Below are 15,464 nucleotides of genomic sequence, written 5' to 3' on the forward strand. Positions count from 1 at the left end.
TTTTTTTTTTTTAAGCAATTGGGGTTAAGTAACTTGCTCAAGGTTACCCGGCCAGTTATTTCTGGGTGTGGTGCTGAGTGTCTGAGCCCGGGATTCGATCTCCAGGTCATCCCAACACTGGAACCGATGCTCTTACTCGCTGAGCCACCTGGCCGCCCCTTATGGCAATATGTTTTGCAAGACTTCATATGCACAATAGATATTATATTGTTTGCCTTCTCAATGAGTAGGGGAGGAACTGGAGGGAAGGAGAAAATTCTGAACTCAAAATTTTAAAAATTGAACGCTAAAAAGTATATAAATCAATAATAAAAGTTGAAGGGAAAAAGAAAGAAAGTAGGCCTTTCTGATTCCATGTTCAGCATTTCACCCAATATGCTATCTAGCTACCAAAATTACGTATCCCTCCATGCATCTCTATCAAAATTATTATAAAAATATCCCTCAGTGCATCTCTTTGTTAGTGTCAATTATTCTAGGATTGCCTTTTCCTTCTCTTTTCCACTGAATCTCTCTAGGAGAACAGAAGCAACCTGAGGAGATATATGAGCATCTAGGTGGATAAAGCACTGAATATAAAGTTAGAAAGATGTGAATTCAAATTCTGCCTCAGAAACTTACTCTCTATGTGACCCTGGGCAATTCGCACAGCTAGTAAAGCAAACAGAGAAACAGACAGACGACAGACAGATAAATGCTGTTTGCCTCAGTTTCCCCATCTGCAAAATGGTCATAATAATAATAGCACTTACTTCCCAGGGTTTTTGTGAGGACAAAATGAAAAGTATGTAAAGTGCTTTGTAAATCACAAGGCTAGCATTCCATAGATGCTAGAGCTATTATTAAAAGCACTGTCCATGACAGCCCCAAAGGAGAGGCCTCCCCTGATCTCGTCTGTATTACTAGAGTAGGGAGAACGGTAACTCCTGCTGTAATGTTAATAGGATTGAAGATCTTCCCTGCCCATTAATAAGGGAAGCTTGCTCAGGGGACACTTGCTTGTAGGAAGGCTTTCACACCTTTTGCTAATTTCTAATTAGGTACTGAGTCACAGAGGGTTGAGATGCCTTCTGGCTCTGAGAAGTGTGTATATATGCTCTGAGCCGGTATTTTGCTTTGGGGGCTCTCTTATGAGAAGGAACTTGTGATTTCCTGGTCGAGATTCTGAGTGGCCAAATGTTCAGAGCTCCCCGACTGCTCAGATGTAAAGGCTTTCTCAATGCAGGGATGTATGTAAAGTGTATAATTGATTCAAGCAGTCAGAGCCCTGTGTGTTGGTCTTTATTTCTCTACTTCTATTTTCTCTGAAGTTCAGGGTGCTAACTTTTCCCCTGAATGTATGAATGTAATTTAAAAAGACTGTTGACCCCTTAAACAGCTATCCTAGTAAAGCAGATCTAAGAACCTGTGATAGCAGCCATTCTGGGTATGCCTACAAGGAAAATTTAAGAGTTCCCTCTTTGCCTTTTTATATATATTTTATTATAGATTATGCTAAAAGACAGAAGCTTTAAAGCTTCTCCTTTGATTTGCCTATGGCATTAAGACAGCCATCTGTCAACACTAAGGGGAAATGGGGAATGACAGAGAGAGAAATACACTAAGAGCTCCTAGCTGAGAGGATTCAGTAAATAACTCCTCAGAAGGCCTTAGCTAGAGAGGAATTATTTGGGACTGCTGAGGATTCTGTAGATGTATATGTTTATATAAGGTTTGAGGTTTAATATTTGCTCATTTAAGAGTATATGCTTTGTTTTCCTATTTTAAGAAAAATGTCTTTCGGCTTATTATGAATATGGGGCCTTCAAGTGGGAAGTTGATATCAGGATAATAGGTGGTACACAGAAAGTTTCCCAAAGTATATCTATGCCCTTCATAACTGGATAATCTCTGACCAAAGTCACAAATGCTGATCCAAGTATCAATGTTTCGGGGATCACACATGCACCACCACATTGGAGTATGTGTAGGAAAGCAAAAGCATGAAGGATCACAATATGGGCACTCCAATGAGAAGTATTGAGATCCAGGGTTAGGTGGTGATTGGTTTAGGCCATTGTTCATTCCCTCCACATCCTCCCTTTGCCCTCAGGTAGGGAAGTCTCTTACCCGGATGCAGTGAGTCAGGTAGTTGAAGACAGTGGCCTTAAGGGTGAAGGCCTCTCCACGAATCACAGAGTAGGGAAGGGTGAGAGAAACAAAGAAAGGCTTAAAGGCGATGAGAGATGCTGGAGGGGAGACGCCAAGCCCGGTGTTTTCCGACAGGCAGAATGCTCCAGCCTTCCACTTAGTGATGGTATCAGGGACTTTCACTACCAATTCGGCCTCACCCAGTGAACTACAGAGAGGGAACAATGAAAACAACAGGAAGTAATTGATTACTAGGTTTGGTGAACCAGGGCTTGAGGTAGAAAAACGAGAGAAATTTACTTTTACACCTTCTCCTCTATCTCTGACCATATTGTCTAGTCCTTACATCTGGAAACCTAACTTTATGATTTATGATCATCCTTAAACTCTTTGGAAAATATGGTCGTGCCAAAGGAGATTATCACCATATTTGGATGTCTTGATGTGGCTGGTTCTATACTTGCTCTCAGCCTGTCAGTCATAGTAGAGCCTGTGAATTGTGTGGAGTTCTGCAAAATTAGGTTAGATGTGGTCACTGGTCAGCAGAGTCATAACTAGTAATTTTCACACCCAGGACAAATGAAGCCAGGATAAATGGTAAGCCAGGATGAGAACAACATACTTTTTTTTTTTTTGCTTTTTTTTGGAGGGAGGAGAGCAGGGCAATTGGGGTTAAGTGACTTGCCCCAGGTCACATGGCTAATAAGTGTTAAGTGTCTGAGGCCAAATTTGAACTCAGGTCCTCCTGACCCCAGGGCTGGTGCTCTATTCACTGCACCTCCTAGCTACCGAGCAAGGGCTAGGAGAACTTCCTCATTAGAGAGATAGCCCCTCATCTTCATGCTGAGAATATCTTACCTGGTGGCTGCTAGATCCAGAGGGAGAGATGAAATATACTATCTGGTACTTCTTTCATTGTTTACTTAATTATTTGTGCTCATTAGGTACTAAGTATAGCTTTTGTTTTGTGTTCCTACACTGCTGAACACCCAGAGCTATCCAAGTCCTCTAAATGTCATTCCCTTTCTCTAGTCTCTAGACTCTGGTCCCCATGTCTCTTTGCTGGGAGCTTGAGACACCAAATTAACTCGGAAATGCTTATCATGGAGATAGACAGACTAGTGAGTCTGTACAATGCTTAGCTTGGATTTGTCCTGAAAAGGACCAGGAACCAAGGAAAACTGTCAGTGAATTGAAAATCCTGGAGAATCCAAATACTTCACCTGAAAGAAATAGAGCAAAAATGAAACTACTTACTTTGATGGCACCAAGTCCCAGATCCAGGTCTCGGGGAAATACATTCTCACATTCTCAGCTGGGCCCCTTTGTTCTTCCAGAATCATAGCCTCTGAGTGAAATACTGGTACAGATGCCAGTCTTGCTAGACCTGCTGCAGGAGCTACAAAAATAAAATTTTAAAATTCTCGACTAAATACTTATTTAATAGCTATGTCCTTCTAAGTACAATGGATGCCAAGTACTGTGTGAAACACAAGAGTGGATCACATAAGATTTATACAAGTAGTCTCTCTTCAAGGACCTGAGTCCTTCTTGAGGAAAAGAAAACGACATGATAGTTACAATACAAATACAAATATGTGATATAATATGGGATATATAATAGATATATGTGATATGAGGTACAAAACAAAGTGGTTCGCAGGGCCATAGATATAGAGCTAGGAGTAATTTTAGAGGCTATGTAGTCCAATCCTCTTCATTTTACAGATGAGGAAACTGAGGCCTAGAGAAATAATCATACAAGCAGCAAACACTGGAGGCAAGATTTAAATTTGGGAATGAAAAGAAAGTACCTTACTAATCAATAGAGTCATAAAGATTTCATGAAGGCAGTAACACATGACCTGAAATCTGAAGGACATTTGGAGAACTTTGTAATTGATAGGGAAGCCCTGACTGACTAACCATGACAGTGGCAAACACTCTTGGCAAGCATACTTCTCCCTGTTTAATGCCTTGGCTGATATTAACAATCAGAGGAGAGCTGAACAGGATTATTTCTCTTTCCAAGAATCATGTGTATTTTTTATTTTTGTCTGGAGGGCACCTTGCTCTAAGAAGTCATTAAAGAAGCATTATGCTTTACCAAATTAAATGTTTTTAAAATAGTAAATGAACAATAAATGCAATTTTGCATTTTAAATACAAATTTTATATTCTCCACACTTTTCAGTAGATTGTGTGATGATTAAGTGGTATTCTACTATGGAATGTTGCACGTGGAAGTCTGTTTTTCCATTATTATCCTTATCAACGGTGCCTTAATTTTGCCTGAAGATGATTCTGATACAAATTTTATATAGATGAAGAAGTTTTATTATATAATAATTATAAATTACAAATTTTATTATTGCTATTTTAGAGAAAGTTTTATATGGATGAAAGTCAGTCAGTTTCTCTGTCACCTTCTATTTAGAAGGCATGAAGGATAGTAATAAGATCTGAGATTTTTTCCCCTATACCTTTGATATTTTTCTCTTCTTCAGACTCCTTGTAAATCAATCCCTCAACGTCCTAATAATCATGTTGCTTCCAGGAAAGATCTCTTCTATGTTGTCTAATACATCTGTTTTCCCCATATTTATTCTTTTTCATGTTATTTCTACCTCTTCAATAAGAAAATCTGTGATATTAGAGTACAGGTATGATTGTCCTGCTATCCTTGATGGTGAAAAAAGTTTGCAACACAACATTTTGCAGATCTTTTCTGTTTTTCTTCTGTTTGTTGTCTTCCTTCCACTTTCACCTTCAAACACCCTCAAGACAACTTTCCTTAGATCTTAAATTAGGCAATCCTTATTAAACTGATTTTGTCCTTCACCATTTCTTTCTAGGGCAGCTAGATGACACAGACTATTGAGAGGCATCTTCCTAAATTAAAATCTGACCTCAGACACTTACTAGCTGTGTAACCCTGGGCAAGTCAGTCATTTAACCCTCTTTGCCTCAATTTCCTCATCTATAAAATGAGCTGGAGAAGGAAATGGCAACCCAATCTTTACCCCCCCAAAAAAAACTAAATGAGGTCATGACAGAAACAGCTGAACAACAAAAAACTTCTTTCTAGCTTTAAAAAAAAGTAATGCTATTCATAATTTTCCACCATCCTTCTCTGCAAGAGCTTACAAATAGTTTATATTCTAAACCTGTGCTACTCTTGGCTGCCCCATCTCTCTGCTTGCCACATTAGCCAAATGTTTGCTGATTAAAATGCTTTTCAGTCTCTTTTGGAGCTTTTGTTATGGTAATTGATTCTACAATGGTTAAAGTTTTGTATGAAATTACTGTCATCAGTGTCTATGTCCCTTTTGTTCATCCCTATCCCAATTTTTTTTTAGCTTCAATAACTCATTTAAATAGGTCAGGATGAAATTGTTTTAATTGTGTACCATATATTTTTCTTACCTTCACCCTTCTAACTTTTCACTCATTTTGATATTTGCACTTACAAGTTTGTGGTCTCATTTTATAGTTTTCTACAAGAAAATGATTTAGATATGACTATGATATCAGTAATGAATCATTTACTATCTGCTAAAATGTAATCAAGCTTATTTTTTGGTGTGATGTTATTTGTTGCTTGACACGTATCATGGCTTCTGATTCTTTTTTCCAAGAAAGTATTCATCATGCATAGGAATAAAGCAAGTTTTTGGCCTTTGTCATTCCTGATCCATATTTTCCAACATATTCTTGGCCTTCATGGACTGCAGTTATTATGTGTCAAGGTCTATGTTAATTTAATTTGAAAGTTCTTAAATTCTTGATGTACTTTTTCTACTTCTTGATTATCTACAATAGATGTGTGCACATGGCATACTTATTTTCATGGAGCTCTTTTTGAAAATACTTAGCATGGGGGCAGCCAGGTAGCACAGAGAGTAAGAGCACCGGCTCCAGTGTTGAGAAGACCTGGAGATCGAATCCTGGGCTCAGACACTTAGCACCCACCCAGAAACACCTGGCCGTGTAACCTTGAGCAAGTTACTTAACCCCAATTGCTTAGGGGTGGCCAGGTGGCTCAGTGAGTAAGAGCACCGGCTCTAGTGTTGGGACAACCTGGAGATCGAATCCCGGGCTCAGACACTCAGCACCACACCCAGAAATAACTGGCTGTGTAACCTTGAGCAAGTTACTTAACCCTGATTGCTTAAAAAAAAAAGAAAATACTTAGCATGAATACAGTAATACAAGATAACCAAGCACTCTATGAAATTATGTTTTTTGTTGCCTTTGGACCCTCAACTGTACCAATCTTGTTATATGCCTCCACAGAACCTGTGAATCTACTATTTAGCTTAAACTTCCTTCTTTTTTCAGGCTTCATTTATATTAAAAAAGTCAAAATTGATACAATTCAGCTCCTCTAGCAATATGTCCATTCCCTGGTCACTGGACAAGAATTTCACATTTCAAGGTTCAACAATTAAATGAAAGTTTATAGAAAATTTGATAATGTATGATTTTTTTTTTAAGCAATCGGGGTTAAGTAACTTGCTCAAGGTTACACAGCCAGTTATTTCTGGGTGTGGTGCTAAGTATCTGAGCCTGAATTTGATCCCCAGGTCACCCCAACACTGGAGCCAGTGCTCTTACTCACCGAGCCACCTGGCTGCCCCTGATAATGTATGATTCTTAATACCCTTTGTCCCCCTTTCTGCCACTCTTCTTCTGTTACTGTAGAAGCAAAACAGGGTCATATCTTTTGAACTCAAGCCTTTTTGAATTTTTCTTTTTTTTTCCCCATGGGTTGCCATGACCACAGAATTTACTTTTTTTTTTTTGGAGGGCAATTGGGGTTAAGTGACTTGCCCAACATCACATGGCTAGTTTTGTGTTAAGTGTCTGAGGCTGGATTTGAACTCAGGTCCTCCTGACTCCAGGACCGGTGCTCTATTCACTACGCCACCTCGCCGACCCATTGAACACAGAATTTAACACCAAGTGAAAAGCCTGCTAGTGATAAACCTTTGCACTTAACCAGACTAGGCTCCTGGAAATCAGACACAATCTATTACAGAGATGTTAGGGATAGGAACTAGATTTATGATTTAATTGATATACAGAACTCCCAGATAAGGAAACTTCTTATGGTCATAGAGCGTTTTCTAGAGCAGTGACAGGATAAATGATTTGTCTAAGGTCACATAGTTGGTATGTGTAAGAGGTCACCCATACCATGTGTATGTAAGAGGAAGGATTTAAACCCAGGCTCTGAAGCCAAGGGAAATAGGATTTATTGTTGAGTGACTATGAAAAATGAGGGAGAAAGGAGTGTAAAATAATATGAAAATAAGAACCGAGGTGACAGAATTTGAAAGTGCCACAGACATAAAGGAGGAGCAGATTTAGAAGGAAGGATATAAGCTTGATTTTGGACATGCTAAGTTTGCAGAGTCAATGGGATGACCAAAAGAATATATACTATCATTAGTTAATGATATCATTAGGTATGGGTCTGGAGTTCAGAAAGGAGTCCAGAACTGGTGATGCATTTGGTGGTCTGCATAATGATGATAACTGAATCCATCATAGTGAATGGGATTGCCAATGAAAACAGCAGAGAGGGACAATAAGGATCAGGGAAGAGGATGAAGGGCTAAGAAAAGAGTAGCTAGAGAAGTAGAAAGAGAATTGGAAGAGTACTGTGTGTCTAAAACTGAGAGAGGAGAGAGAATCCATGGAGGATAGAAGAGATGAAAATGAAAGGGTGTCAACAATGGCAAAAACCAAAGAGAGGTCAAAGAACATTGAAGCTGGAAATTAGGGGACAGTTGATGGGTTTTAAGAGACTATTTTCAACAGAATAATGTGAGTAGAAGCTTGGTTGTTAGAGTGTGAGGATAGTGGATAGTGACAAGATGGAGAAATTAGGTAGAGACAAGTTTGGCAAGTTTAGTGAAGAAGGAGATAAAGATGGGCTAGATAAGACAGGAGAATAATGGAAAAAAGACTCTTTTGCGTATGGGGTAGCTCAAATCCAGAAAACTTTGAAAACTGGCCACATATACATAATAAAAGCAAGAATTTGAAATGCAGAATTGAATTGATTGAAGCAAAAGGTTGATGCCTAAAAGAACCCCACGTAAAGAGTTTTATTCACTTTTCTTTCCTCCTTCCATTAATTTGCATGTGTATATCTTGGATAGTTTATTTGAGAGGACCCATATGTAAACTGAGAGTGCCTTAAAAGATTAGGAAGATCTGATCATGAAGTAGATGGCAAGAAGTTGATGGAAAGAAAAAGACCACTGCTACAAAGTCTTTGAAGAGGTGGGAAGCAAGGTGATCAAAGGTTCAGAGACAAAGGTAAAGGTATACCTCTTTTAGGTTTAGAGGAAAGAGAGTGAATGATGATGAGAAGCTATAAGGAAAGAAAGAGAGCCTCAAACTTCTTAGAAAGTGAAGAGACGGGGTGGCTAAGTGGTGCAGTGAATAAAGCACTGGCCCTGGAGTCAGGAGGACCTGAGTTCAAATCCAGCCTCACACACTTAACACAAAAACTAGCCTTGTGACCTTGGGCAAGTCACTTAACCCCAATTGCCCTACCTTCTTCCCTCCAAAAAAAAAAAAAAGTCAAGAGACTAGGCTATCTGCTATAAAGTGCTGGACATGGTATCAAGAGGGGCCAAGTTCAAATCCTGCCATAGACACTTACTAGCTGTGTAACCTTGGACAAGTCACTTAAGCCTCAGTTTCCTTATCTATAAAATAGGGATAATATCTGCTATAAGTGGGTAGCAGGAGAATTATTGAGGGGTGATCAGAGACAAGAAAAGGTCTGGAAGAGTGGGAAAATAATAAAACATTTGGGAAATGAGATAGGGAGACAATGAGTATGTGAGAAAGATTTCAAATAGCCAGGGTACCCAAAAAAGGATGAAATCACTCTGAATTTTCTTGCCAGGATCAGCACCTCAACACTGTCAGGGTCTCACAGCATGAAGAACAAGATCATAAGATCATATATTAGGGTCTAGAAGGGATTTTAGAGGACATCTATCCCAACTCTGTCACTTCAGAGATAAAGAAACAGTGACACAGAAAAGTTGAGTGATTTTTTTTCCCCAAGGTTACATATAGGTAGTAAGTGGTACAATCAGAATTCAAACCCAAATGTTCTATGTCTAGAATTCTTTCTATTATACTATGATACAGTCATTATCCTTCCTGGAGAAGTCATTGACATGGACAGATTCATATTCTCTCTCTCCCACTCTCTCAACCCACCCTCCAAATGTAGGCACTGGGAAAAGTAGAAGAGGTGGTAAAAAATAAAGTTCATTCTTAGTAATAGAGAACTTGAAACCAGTCATCTCACAGAAAGGCAATGGTCAAGGGGCAGCTAGATGGCACAGTGAATAGGGCACCAGCCCTGGAGTCAGGAGGACCTGAGTTCAAATCCGGCCTCAGACACTTAACACAAAACTAGCCGTGTGACCTTGGGCAAGTCACTTAACCCCAATTGCCCTCCAAAAAGCAAAAAAAAAAAAAAAAGGTAATGGTCAGGCCAATGTAGGGAGATGTCTAGAATTCAGTGGTGAGTAGAAACAGTCTAAGGAAGTCTAATTATACAATTAGTCTAATTATGTAAGTCAAATCATATATTAGTTTAATTATATAAATTTTACATTAGGTGCTTATGCCTGGTATTTTGTCTTGGATGCTTGTGCCTGCTTCCAAATAAATTATTTTAAAAAATTAAATTAAATTAATTAAACTCTCTCCCCTCTCTTAAGGAGACAGACAGCCCAGAAACCAGGGAAGTATATGCAGATAACTGGAGATCAAGAGGAAGGTGAAAAGGGGGCAGCTAGGTGGTGCAGTGAATAGAGCACCAGCCCTGGAGTCAGGAAGACCTGAGTTCAAATCCGGCCTGACACAGAACACTTACTAGCCATGTGACCTTGGGCAAGTCACTTAGCCTGAATTGCCCCTCTCCCCCAAAAAAAGTCCAAAAATGAAGTTAAAAAAAAAGAGAGGAAGGTGAAAAAAGTGGGTCAATCTAATTAGATGAAAGGACTCAGTTTTGGGTTCTTGGGTCTGCTTCTGCCTGCTAAATTAACGACTCCTTACATGCTGCTTCTTTGCCCTGCCAATCCCAGAGGAGGAGAGAAAGCTTTAGGGTCCCAGGAAATAGAGAATCTCATCATTGGAAAAGACCTCAGGGAAGATCTAGTTGAATTCATACCTGACTGAGAACCCCCTTGATGGCATCCCCAACAAGAGGTCATCTAGCTTTTAGAGCACAAATTCTGATTTTATGTTCTATGTCCTGAGAGTCAATGATGAGAGGACAAATCCAGGCACTTTATCTCCAGTCTACTGGAGAAGTACTGGAAAGCATGGAGCTGGAGTCCAAAGACCTATGTTCAAATCCCAGTTCTTTCACTTATTGCTTTCATGATCTTAGGCAAGGTCATTTCACCTTGAACCTCAGATCCTCATCTGTAAAATGCAATCTGGGTCACAATAAAAAAATGTGACTCAAAAGGTCCCTATGATCTTCCTACCAATGGTAACCTAAGAGTAGCAAGAAGAAGAAGACAGACCTTTTAAGATGAACAATGAACAGAACAATTGAGGAAATAAGAACATTTTTAGTTGTTTCTTAGGAATGTTCTATCATTGTCTTTCGTATTCAAGCCTGCATGTTTACATGATCATTAATGGTGATATAAAGCCATTGGAACTGAACAGGACAAAGTCAACATGATACTAAATGAATATAATTCAACAAATAGTGGAAGATGGTGATTTTCACCTCATTCTTTTCCAAAGAGGAAAAGGAAGCCTCCGATGGTAGTGGAGTATGGAGGGCAGTGGTAGAACATGACGGGGGAGGTGGGTAAGTGTTAAGTCACTATGCCAAAATATCTATTTCAGGTGATTAAAAAGGTGTAAAGCCCTTAATAAAAAGCTTTCAATAAATAATAAGGAAATGAGATATAGAGAAAAGAAAAAAAAAAGCAATGAACTTCAAGTCAAAAGAGTTGAACTAGTTTGGGTGCTAACACATAGCTTTGGGATGATGGGAAAGTCACTTGGCTTTTGCCTCTCGGAGAGGCATCTCATCCATAAAGTGAGAACAATAATACATGCATTGCTTACTTTTCAGGGTTGCTGTTAGCACAAGGCTTTATAAACTAGAAAACACTATACCAATTCAAGTCATTATTATTTCTACTAATAAAAATTAGAGCTACATATAGTTGTCTAAATTTGTTTTCATTATTTGTTAGAACATGTTTATCTTTTGGGGGGGGGAAGAGGAGGGAAGGCAAGGCAATTGGGGTTAAGTGACTTGCCCAAGGTCACACAGTTAGTAAGTGTGTCAAGTGTCTGAGGAAGAATTTGAACTCAGGTCTTCCTAACTCCAGGGCCAGTGCTCTATTCACAGCACCACCTAGCTGCCCCAAAGTATGTTTATCTTGTGTCCCTGTCATCTTAATGTGGGATCCCCCAGTCTAGGATCATATTATAACTTTGTATTCTACACTGTACCTAGGACAGGTATGCCCTAATAAATGCTGGTTATTCAATGAATTAAATAGTTGGTCAAATCAATGCAGGGAACATGATTTTTGTCTCATTCTTTTTCTTGAGCTCGTCTTCATTCACTTTCTTTTCCTTGTCTTTTAAACTTCTTTGCAGGTCATACTTCCCTTTGCACTGATTGCTATTTAGTAAATAACTAGATGATCCTCTTGGAAGAATGATGAAATAGAAAAATTGGCTCAACACTTACCTTCCCTGACCACATCTGGAATCATTATCAGATTTTTGAAGCAATGTTAGAAAAATAGCTCTACATAATATATCACATATTTTCTTCAACCCAAAACAAATAATAGATTTGTTGTTTTACCTCCGTATGGTACATATCCCAAAGCAACTGGAGGATGGAATTGACATAAATTGGGCTTCTGGACCTGTGCATTAGTCAATACCTTCAAGCCCATATCCTGGAAAGAAAGTGGAAGTACATCAATTCACAAACATTATTGACATCCATCAAATTTATTTTGATAGTAACTCTTATGGCTGATGTGTTTGTTTGCTCTAATGCTAATAAGGGTGGAACCTCAGGCAGAAATGTAAGGAAATATCTGCTCCAAAGTAAAGTAATGAATAAGCCACAGACCCACCAATGGTTCGGCTAGGCTATCCAAGCCCTAACTCCTTCCACACTCCTCCCTCACAGTCACACGGAGGTCAGTGTGTTGCTTTGGAGGAGCCTAGTGATTGCCCTGAGCAACAAGAACTATCAGAAGCAGTGACACAAGAGGTTATGGTCCCTAGGCGCCAGAGTGGCAGAGTTACTCGGTAGGCCAGATATTGTAAAAATATATTTAAAAATGGACTCAACCTCGGTAAACAGAAAACCAAAACCTTCAAAATGCTTAGAGGGGCCTAGCATAAGTGACCATTATTGAGGGGAAAAGACCCTTCGGAGACATTTCCTCCCTTTGCCAGGGGAGGCAAAGACTTCTAAACCTGCCTAAGTAGCAACAGGAAGGGTTGAACTAACACAGATCAATTAGGTCAGAATTATAATTTTGAAAGGCTAAAGAGATAAATGTGGTATAGGGAGCAGACATGAGGTTACATGTCAGAATACTCCTAAGAGACAGTTTAAACTTTGCCCTTTATCTTTTGCATAATAACTATTACTCCTCAAGAAATATATAACCAAGCATGTGAATAGGAAAAAAATGGACTTTACTTTTAGGAAGTTGTAAGCGTCATCTTCTTCACTATTAAATGCAGGGGAATAGGTGATTCCATTAATAATGATATTATTGGGAGTGACACATGCTGCCATATCTTCATCTTGAATATTTTGATCCGCAGGGAATCCAGAAAGGTCTTTCACAGGTAGCTGCTCATATATCTGTGTAACCAAAGAGAAAAGAGAAAGGGATTTCTTGTTATTCTCTTTGTTATTTATAGGATTATAACATCAGAGTTAAATATATAAACATAAGAGTTAAAAATATATAACATAAGAGTCTCCACTCTCCTCTTCCAACTGATTCAGGAGAACCACCATAATGAATGTCAATCATATTGATGAATGTTCCAGCCTCATACACTTAGCTAGCTGTGTGACCCCAAGTAAGTCACTTAATCTATATTTACCTCAGTTTCCTCAATTGCAAAATGGGGATAATAACAGTCCCTACCTCCCAAGGTTGTTGTGACGATCAAAAGTGATAAATTTGAGGCAGCCAAGTGGTGCAGAGTACAGAGCACCGTCTCTGGAGTCAGGAGGACCTGAGTTCAAATCTGACCTCAGATACTTGACATACTAGCTGTATGACCTTGGGCAAGTCACTTAACCCCAACTGCCCTGCCTTCTCCCCTCCAGAAAAAAAAAAGTGATAACATTTGTAAAATGCTCAGTATAGGCATCACAAAAATACTGTTATTATTGTTCTTGTTCTTAACTATCCTTTCATCAGCATTCAGCTTACCTGGGTCAGTGTTATTGTTGTGTTATTGTTCAGCTGTGTCCTACTCTTCATGACCCCATTGAGGGTTTTCTTGGTAAAGACAAACCACTGGAGTGGTTTGCCATTTCCTTCTTCAGCTCATTTTACAGATGAGGAAACTGAGGCAAACAGGGTGAAGTGACTAAGGGTCACACAGCTAGGAAAGTGACTGAGGCCAGAATTGAACTCAGGAAGATGAGTTTTCCTGACTCCAGGCCCAGTGATCTGTGCTACCTAGTTGCCCCTACTTGGGTTAGTATGAGGATTAAAAACCGCAGGGGCCAAGTACCATAGAAAACTCTGCTACGGGGTACAAATTTACATATTAGAAGGAAGATTATATATAGGAAAGAAGACACCCAGCAGCCAGTCAAATAAAAACGTTTATCCTACCATGTTCAAGAACCTGTGTTAGAGGGGAATACGAATATGTATGAAATGCTCCCTGACCTCAAGCAGCTCATAATTTAGGAGGAAGAAACAATAGATTTTATCAATGCCATTTTTAGGGATCCATATCCTTCTCAAATAACCTTAATGTCACACGAGAAAGAACCTAAGCCCTATTTTCACTACTCTGTAGGAGGCAGCATTGTGTAGCAGAAAGATCACTGGGTTTGGAATCAAGGGGCCAGGGGTCCAATCACAGTTTTACTATTTACTAAACTGTACAGTTCTAGGAAAATATCTTAACCTTTCTCAGCCCCCCTTTCTCCATCTATAAAAGCAAGATTATTCTATCTACTTCATTGCTGTGTGAATTAAGTGAAGGAACAATATACTTAAAGTACCTGTAAATCAGAAAGTCCTCCGTAAATGTCACTTTCTCATTAACATAAACACACATGTAACCCCCATCTAGGTCAGTGCTTTCTAAATCGTGAATTATTTGAGGAACATAATTAGTGAAATATTCATCTATGGAAGAGGGCCTATTCAGCTGAACTGATGCAACTGCACTCATGTGAATTCACAAAAAGATATATAAGAGCTAACAGGAGTACTATCTTGCCTTGGAAGGAGCCTAAGATATGGCAGATCAGGAGAGTCAACCAAAACGCTTGTGATGCAAGGGAAATACGTACCCAACATTAGCCTCCAAGCAGAAATTCCGCCTGGATGTCCCATTGCCATTCATCATGGGCTTATTTCATTCAATAGGTGCCATATCCCCCTACTAGAATACAATCTCCATAAGATGGAGCCTAATCTTTGTATCTTCTTTTAGTATATAGCATAATTCTCCATATTTGGCAGGTATTTCATATGTTTTCACATTTGTTAACATGCTCTAAAGTGGGAAGGGACATATTTGAAAATCATGGGCATACATATATACACACATATACATAGACATACAGATAGATCCCTCAAACACCCTAATCTCCTAGTTCTTCATTCCACTTTTCATTCCCATGACCTTCATTCCACTAAAAAACCCTTTAGTTTTCCACTGAATTCCACTTACAAACTCCATTCCTCCTCCTCCATTCCACCTCATTTACACATTGAGATGGTCATACTCTTGATTTTACCATCTCCCTAAAGTGTTCAATTCCCCATGTTCATGAATTCTGAAATTAACTTCTCTGATCATATTTTATTAATACATCTTTCCCTCTGTCTTATGATCCTTTACTCTGTTCTTTGTTCTCTCCTTGACCTTGAATCTGTCCACCCCCAAATTCTTTTCCTGACTATCACCTCTGCACTGCTGCATTTTTCTCCCTTCTCCAGGGGCAGGGCAGTGGAGGATTCAGGGGTCCTCTAAATCTGGGTTTAAATTTTAGCTATGATACTTTCTGTGTGATCTTGGAC

General features: G+C 39.2%; 1 protein-coding gene across 1 annotated transcript in view; it reads right to left on the minus strand.

Annotated features, from left to right (window-relative positions):
• Positions 1-15,464, minus strand: part of A2M (alpha-2-macroglobulin) — an 80,797-nt gene that overhangs the window by 32,526 nt on the left and 32,807 nt on the right. The window contains exons 16-19 of the mRNA XM_069106109.1: positions 12,878-13,045; positions 12,020-12,116; positions 3,388-3,529; positions 2,110-2,338 (exon numbers count right to left, since the gene is read on the minus strand). Of these exons, the coding sequence (XP_068962210.1) occupies positions 2,110-2,338; positions 3,388-3,529; positions 12,020-12,116; positions 12,878-13,045 (636 nt within the window). The remainder of the gene's footprint in view (positions 1-2,109; positions 2,339-3,387; positions 3,530-12,019; positions 12,117-12,877; positions 13,046-15,464) is intronic.

The sequence above is a fragment of the Petaurus breviceps genome, unplaced genomic scaffold (genome assembly GCF_028583685.1).
Source record: "Petaurus breviceps papuanus isolate PSGF00001 unplaced genomic scaffold, PetGlider_PUasm1.0 78, whole genome shotgun sequence".
In the NCBI taxonomy this organism is placed as follows: domain Eukaryota; kingdom Metazoa; phylum Chordata; class Mammalia; order Diprotodontia; family Petauridae; genus Petaurus; species Petaurus breviceps.